The 7,500-nt window shown below is 45.5% G+C and overlaps 1 protein-coding gene and 1 pseudogene across 2 annotated transcripts in view; both read left to right on the forward strand.

Moving 5' to 3' along the window:
* The window catches only part of LOC144513503 (E3 ubiquitin-protein ligase TRIM21-like), a 1,957-nt pseudogene extending 1,608 nt beyond the window's left edge, over positions 1 to 349 (forward strand).
* A 4,964-nt stretch (positions 350 to 5,313) lies between these two features.
* Positions 5,314 to 7,500, forward strand: part of timm50 (translocase of inner mitochondrial membrane 50 homolog (S. cerevisiae)) — a 48,952-nt gene continuing 46,765 nt past the window's right edge. For both annotated transcript variants that reach the window (XM_078247102.1, XM_078247103.1), the window contains exon 1: positions 5,314 to 5,578. In XM_078247102.1, the coding sequence (XP_078103228.1) occupies positions 5,366 to 5,578 (213 nt within the window). In that variant the 5' untranslated portion in view covers positions 5,314 to 5,365. The remainder of the gene's footprint in view (positions 5,579 to 7,500) is intronic.

The following is a 7,500-nucleotide window of genomic DNA, read 5'->3' on the forward strand; positions in this document are numbered from 1 at the left end:
GGATCTACCCGCTATTCAGACCCAGTGCTAAGGAGGGGAGCGCCTTCCTGCAGATCTCGCCTGTCAAATGTGCAAAAGGAAAGTATTAATCTAGTCAAACTCGAGCCCTACTCGCACAGAGAAGTTTAAAGTGCCCATATTATGAAAGAAATCACTTTTTTCTGGGATTTGGGGAGTTATTTTGTGTCTCTGGTGCTTCCACACGCATACAAACTTTGAAACAAACATCCGTGCTGTTCTGAGTGAGATACAGTTTCTGAATGTGTCCTTCAGTCTCTGGGTGAGCTGTTCAAAATCGGCACGGCTTGTGACATCACAAGCCGAAACGAGCTGGCTAACCGCAACCGTTAGCTCGTAGCATTAGCGTTAGCCTGCTTACGCTAATGCTAACGCTAGCATGCTACCTCATTCTCAATAGCAAAGCACTGCTACAACACACAAGTTCACCATAATCTACTAAAGAACTACTTCCATGTGCGCCCTCATTTAGAAGAAGTCTCCCAGCTAATCCTGCCTTGTAACTGACTGAAGTTGGAGAAACAGCCTTTCTTTTACTGTCTATGGAGCTAGCTAGCTGACATGATCTACATCTGAGCTACTGAGCATGTGCGAGTGCAATCAAAGATAGTGCAAGAGAATAAAAGAGGTCTCACTCTGTAGCTAAAACAGAGACCTGAACACAGGGTGAAAAGAGGAGCTGCAGCAATGAGCAGTACAACAAAAATATGGTGTTTTTTGATAATGAACCACATAAACCTATTCTGGTACAACCTTAAAATACAATTATGAACTTGAAAATGAGCATAATATGGGCACTTTAAAGTGGCCCAAAGTATTTTTGTTGTACTGCACATTGCTGCAGCTCCTCTTTTCACCATGTGTTTTAGCTACAGAGTGAGACATCCTACTTCTGTAACATCTTTGTTGGCAGTCGCACATGCTCAGTAGCTAGGTAAGGACTACATGCTCAGTAGCTAGGTAAGGACTACATGCTCAGTAGCTAGGTAAGGACTACATGAGCTAGCTAGGTAAGGACTACACGCTCGGTAGCTAGGTAAGGACTACATGCTCGGTAGCTAGGTAAGGACTACATGCTCGGTAGCTAGATAAGGACTACACGCTCGGTAGCTAGGTAAGGACTACACGCTCGGTAGCTAGATGCTCAGTAGCTAGGTAAGGACTACATGCTCAGTAGCTAGGTAAGGACTACATGAGCTAGCTAGCTGTTTCTCCAACTTCAGTAGTACAAGGCAGGATTAGCTGGGAGACTTCTTCTAAACGAGGGAGCACTTCCACCTTTGCGTGAATACCTGCAGAACAGGGACATGGAAGTAGTTCTTTTGGAGATTATGGTGAACTAGTGTGTGTTGTAGCAGTGTTTTGCCATTGAGAACGAGCTAGCATGCTAACGGTTAGCCCCCTAGCCCCCTCGTCTCGGCTAGTGACGTAGAAAGCCGTGCAGATGTTGACCAGCTGACCCGGAGACTGAAGGCAGGACACATTCAGAAACCGTATCTCACTCAGAACAGCATGGAGGGTTTTCTTCAAAGTTTGTATGCGTGCGGAACGTAGTTTGTTGTATTTTGGTGCCTATCCTGTGCCTCTAGTGTTTGTTTGACGTTAACGACTCCTGTGTTGTCTCCCGAGACCGGGCTTTTTCACGGTGTGTTCAGGGGGCAGGCAGCTAGCGGATCAAGGAGAGATGCCTACCATTTGAGACATTTTAAGGTGTTTCCATTCATTTCCGCACTGAATCAACAACATTCAAGCTAACATTTGCGAACAAAATGGACCGCGCCATGATCAATGATCAAGTTGTAATAGTGCTAATGTGCCAGCTGATAGCGACATATCGCGCTATAATAAGAAAACAATGACGCTATCAACACATTGCTATGATAATGCAGATGCAGATGCATGTAAATGCCCGACGACAACGGAGGCGGCCTGTGGTGTGGGAACAACACGACCTCCCAGCTTCCTCTCCTCTTCATGCTCCCTTACTGTTGGTCGAGGGGTTGCAGGATGGGGACTGCGGACCTGAGGAGCCACTGGGTGCGGGGGGGCGCAGGGACTGTTCAGGATAAGATAAGAGCCCCAGTGTTTGACGACGAAAATCAACACCTACAGTAAGATGTGCTTTTGTGTTTACCTGTACGTGTGTTACAGCTGACAGACATGAGAGCCTTTAGAACTGTGTTTTGTGTCTTTGATTGATGGCGTACACCGCCCTCCCGTGGTCACAGTGTGTAACTACAACAATGTGTATTTTGAAATGCTATTCAGTCCCTCCAGAAAAACGTGATTATGCAATCCCTAAATTCAATGCATGATCAGCCAAAGTCTGCATAAATTGCCGATTTCCGCGCAACATATGCGGGGCTTGCATGACGTCATAATCTCCGCATTCTCGTTGCTAAAAAGTCCCAAATATCTTAGCAGAAAGATGATAAATGTTGTGTTTACTTCACACTAGAGCAGCCGTTTCCCCCTGTTGCATTGGGACCGTTATGAAGTGACGTAATTACGCGACGTGAACATCATCGAGAAGCTGCAAACCCCGCGATGAAGCCACGATGACGCCGCCGTTTTTGCGAGTTCCCGCAATATCATCGCATAACATTGCATCAATATCCCTCATATTCCATCACATAAATGCTATTGTGTCTGTTTTTTACGCTTTTGTTTTCGCGAGACGGCCACACTCTTATCTGCCTTCTGGTGGCTTCAGTCTGTAACTACGCGCCTGTTAAAAAATAGACAGAGATGTCTGTCACTGATCCTTGTGGGACCCCACATGTAACCCTCAATACTCAAGACTTCTTGTTGTTTAATTGGACATATTGGTATCTATTTTCCAGGTAACTACTGAGCCATCGGTGTGCTACTCCCCTAATCCCACATTTTTCCAGTTTGATCATGAAGAGTTTATGGTTAATTGTATCAAAGGCTTTTTTTAGATCTATGAAAACGTCTACAGTGAATTCCTTATTATCCATAGCTGTAGATAGTTGTTCTATTAAGGCCCCGACACACCAACCCGATAATCGGCCGTGGGACAGTCTGGCGAGGTCGGTGACTCGAGTCTGTTCGGTGTGTTTCGTGCCGTCGACCGTCGGAGGAGCCGTCAGCTTTAATTTGTGACTAGAGCCTCTCAAAATCTGACGAAAAACCTTTTAAACTGACCTTTGTTGATCTGAAATGAAGATTCAGCAACTGCACGGCCTATTGCTCTCTTCAAATGTTTTCAGAAACACGTTTCCATGAACTGTTTTAGGACAATATGAGATCGTATTCTGAACGAGACGCCATGACAGTCTGGCTGTGAATTTCCTGGAGAAGCCAGACCCACGTGACACGTTCGTCCAATCAGCTGCCGGTTTTCATTTTCTGGGAAACAATACAGAGGAGCGCCGCCTGCTGCTATGGAGGCGTATTCGTTTCGCACGCGCGCAGAGCGTACGCTCAAGTCGGCGTCCCCTCAGTGTGTTCTGAGGCTTTTTTTTTGGACCTCGGGGACCCGACTGATCAGTCCGACGGGCTTTTCTGCCGACGGTCGGCCCGTCTGGTTGGTGCGTAACATCGTAGCTCCATCACTGCCGTTGTAGTGGACCGGTTTGATCTGAAGCCGTATTAACGCTCACTCAGTAGATTGTGTTTTTCTATGAAATGATCGAATGGATAAAAAGCTTTTGTAATATTTTTTGAGAACCAGTGCTCACCATGCCTGTTTGTAACGATTGATTAAAGACGTGAGTCAGGGGTTTCGCCAGACTATGTACAACGTTTTTAACTAAATCCATGTCAATACAATTACTATCAGTGGCTCTCTTATTCTTGAACTCATCAATTAACGCCTCAATTCCCCTCAATAAATGGTATTTGAATTGATTTTAACAATATTTTAATGTAATATCCTCTGTAATTACTGGATCAACTATTTCTTTTGCTATTATATTATTTTTATAGATATTATTATTATTATTATTATTATTATAGCCAACATTCACAACATGGTTCATTGAACTCAGCAGTCTCCTTTGTGTGTGTTATTACTGATGGGTTGTTTTTATGAAAGTGGTCTGGATAATCTGATTTCCCAGTACCTTTTTTTGATTATGTTGTATTATGCTGTAATATATTCTCAATATGCTAGTCAAGTTATTCTATTTATTGTCTGCTTCCTTTGTTCTAAATTGTAGAAACAGTAAAAAAAATAAAATAAATGTTGTACTGCATTTTCTAGTCACCTATCATTCCAGCGTTTGTCTTCTTATTTATTTGTCCTTATAGTGGTTGTAAAGGGCAATGTTTGTCCTACAGAGTGGTGAATGTAGACATGAATTCATCATGGGCTTTATTTGGGTAGTTATGAACTGTAAAAAAAACAAAGAAAAGCAGGGCAGTAAGGGAACACGAGGGCAGTCAAGCGTACGAAGTGGAAACAGTTCCTGTGAACACATTTTTTTTAAAAGTAGGCTGGATTTTTTGCTTGTTTTATATCATCATAGACCAGGAGTTACTTACTTACTTACTTACTGCCCATTATGCCTGTTGGCATGTAGAGCAACAACAAAGGATTTCCACTCTTGTCTGTTTTGGACCAGTGTCTTTATAGAGCCCCAGGTGTGATGTAGGGTCTTCAGCTCTCCCTCCACCGTCCCTGCGGTAGGTATTCTTGGGTCGGCCTCTTTAACGTTTGCCATCTGGTGTCCAGTGAAGGGCAGTAGGACCTCTACGTATTACATGTCCAATCCATTTCCATCGCCTTCTCATAATGATGGTAGCCATGTTGTCATGTTTACACTGGCTGAGTAGGAGTTGATTGGAGATGGTGTTGAGCCAGAATAATATAATGTGATGACCGTTTCCCACTTTTTATAAGAGATTAATTGAAAAATATCTTTTAAATAGTTTTGTTAGGTGCATAAATGTACATGAATTGTGTGATGTACATCAATAAACGTATTACATGATCCATACAGTATTTATTCCAGACCTTAACCTGTAAAACCTGTAAAAATGTTACTTTAGCTGTATGCAAATGTATATCTTACATGCATTAAGAGTTACATTCTACTTTGAAAATTAAGCTGATTTCATATTTAAAGTTGTAAAGGTGATGTAATATAGCATACTGTGGGCATTTTGCCATCATCCATGTGTTTGTGTCTCAATCGAAGGTCAGACTCGCTCTTGCTTCTGATTGGACCAGACGCTGTACAGCCCGCCTCTTTTCCGCTCCATGTGGCCTATCGCTGCTCTAAGCGCCCCTCTTTCCTGTCACTCCAAACCACCCCAGCCAATCGGGTGCTTTTGTCCTTTTCACATACGTTAGCCGGGGCAGTTAGTGCTACTATCCAACATGTCGGCTACGTCTGTGTTCCCCATGTGTTTGCGAGCGAGCCGGGGCCTCCTGAGGATCAGGAGCGGGGCAGTGGGTGCCTGTGCCCCGGCTGTGGTGGACATCGTCCGGACTCTCTCTACGGACAAGCCGCCGGCCGGAACGGGCAGTGCGACGGGCGGGCTGGCTCAGGCTATCCTCCAGGAGAGGCTCCAGCAGCAGAAGCAGAGTCAGGTGGGTCAGCTAGCCTGCTTATGTGCGCTCGATTTGACCAACGTATCAACATTGTTGGCGGAGTTAGCGAATACTCTGCAGCTTGTGGACGTAACCTCTGTAAACCCCGCCCACGCGTTTTGACCATTTACATAAAATCGAGGCCACTTATCTGACATTTGTAGCCTCAGGTTTAAGCTTAAAGCTACTTTACGTCTTCATATTTTAGCTGACAAACAGACAGTGGCAGACTGTGTTGACTATATAATGTGTGTTACTTGTCACGATGAATGTCACCTTCGTAAAGAGTACGTTTCGGCTCCGTTTTCCGTTTCTGCTGAATGAATGAACCTGAGATTAGGGAAGCTAACAGGTTAGCACGCTAACGTTAGCATGCGTTTTTTTACAGGGACTGGAAGGCTGGCTTTCTGTCTGTAACGCTTGTAAAATACACAGTTTAATACAACAGCATTACCTGAACCCAGCCATTACCTTTTTACTAACCGAAGAAGTACATTACGTGTGCTGTTTTTGCTCTGGTTAGCTATGACAGTTAGCATCAGTTTAAGCTGTCTGTAATGTTGAGGTTTCTGCTCCTAACAGACACTAACGTTAATCCTAATGTGTGTGTGTAGCAGCTGTTAAAGTGATAAAGTGTTGACAGCCAAGGTTTGTTTGCTGTGAAGGTCAAGAACAGGCACCCCCCCCCCTCCCTCGCATGTCCCCTCCCCCTTTTCTCCCCGCGTCCAGTTAACGTTAAACCTCCCCAAAAAGTGCTCACAGCCCCTACCTTGTGATTTCAATCATGAAGCTTATGTCTGACATAATAGAGCCCACTCAGTACTCTTACCTTCCTAAAGAAGCCATACAACCCATAACATGTACTTTTGCACTTGCCAAAAATTGGTGTGTGTGTGTGTGTGTGTGTGTGTGTGTCTGGCTGTCTGGCTGTCTGTGTGTCTGGCTGGCTGTGTGTGTGTGTGTCTGTCTGGCTGTGTGTGTGTCTGGCTGTCTGTGTGTGTGTGTGTCTGTCTGGCTGTCTGTGTGTCTGGCTGTCTGTGTGTCTGTGTGTCTGGCTGTCTGTGTGTGTGTGTGTCTGGCTGTGTGTGTGTGTGTGTGTGTGTGTGTCTGGCTGTGTGTGTGTGTGTGTCTGGCTGTGTGTGTGTGTGTCTGGCTGTGTGTGTGCTGTCTGGCTGTGTGTGTGTGTCTGTCTGGCTGTGTGTGTGTGTGTCTGTCTGGCTGTCTGTGTGTCTGGCTGTGTGTGTGTGTGTGTCTGGCTGTCTGTGTGTGTGTGTGTCTGGCTGTGTGTGTGTGTGTGTGTATGTCTGGCTGTTTGTGTGTGTGTGTGTGTGTGTGTGCTGTCTGGCTGTCTGTGTGTCTGTGCTGGCTGTGTGTCTGGCTGGCTGTGTGTGTGTGTCTGTCTGGCTGTGTGTGTGTGTCTGGCTGTGTGTGTGTGTCTGGCTGTGTGTGTGTGTCTGGCTGTGTGTGTGTGTCTGTCTGGCTGTGTGTGTGTGTCTGTCTGGCTGTGTGTGTGTGTCTGTCTGGCTGTTTGTGTGTCTGTGTGTGTGTGTATGTCTGGCTGTTTGTGTGTGTGTATGTCTGGCTGTTTGTGTGTGTGTGTGTCTGGCTGTTTGTGTGTCTGGCTGTGTGTGTGTGTGTGTGTCTGGCTGTGTGTGTGTGTGTGTCTGGCTGTGTGTGTGTGTGTCTGTGTGTGTGTGTGTGTCTGGCTGTTTGTGTGTGTGTGTGTGTGTGTGTGTGTGTGTGTGTGTGTGTGTGTGTGTGTGTGTGTGTGTGTGTGTGTGTGTGTGTGTGTGTGTGTGTGTCTGGCTGTGTGTGTGTGTCTGGCTGTGTGTGTGTGTCTGGCTGTTTTTGTGTGTGTGTGTGTCTGGCTGTGTGTGTGTGTGTCTGGCTGTGTGTGTGTGTGTGTGTGTGTGTGTGTGTGT

Source organism: Sander vitreus, chromosome 3 (genome assembly GCF_031162955.1).
Source record: "Sander vitreus isolate 19-12246 chromosome 3, sanVit1, whole genome shotgun sequence".
Taxonomy (NCBI): Eukaryota; Metazoa; Chordata; class Actinopteri; order Perciformes; family Percidae; genus Sander; species Sander vitreus.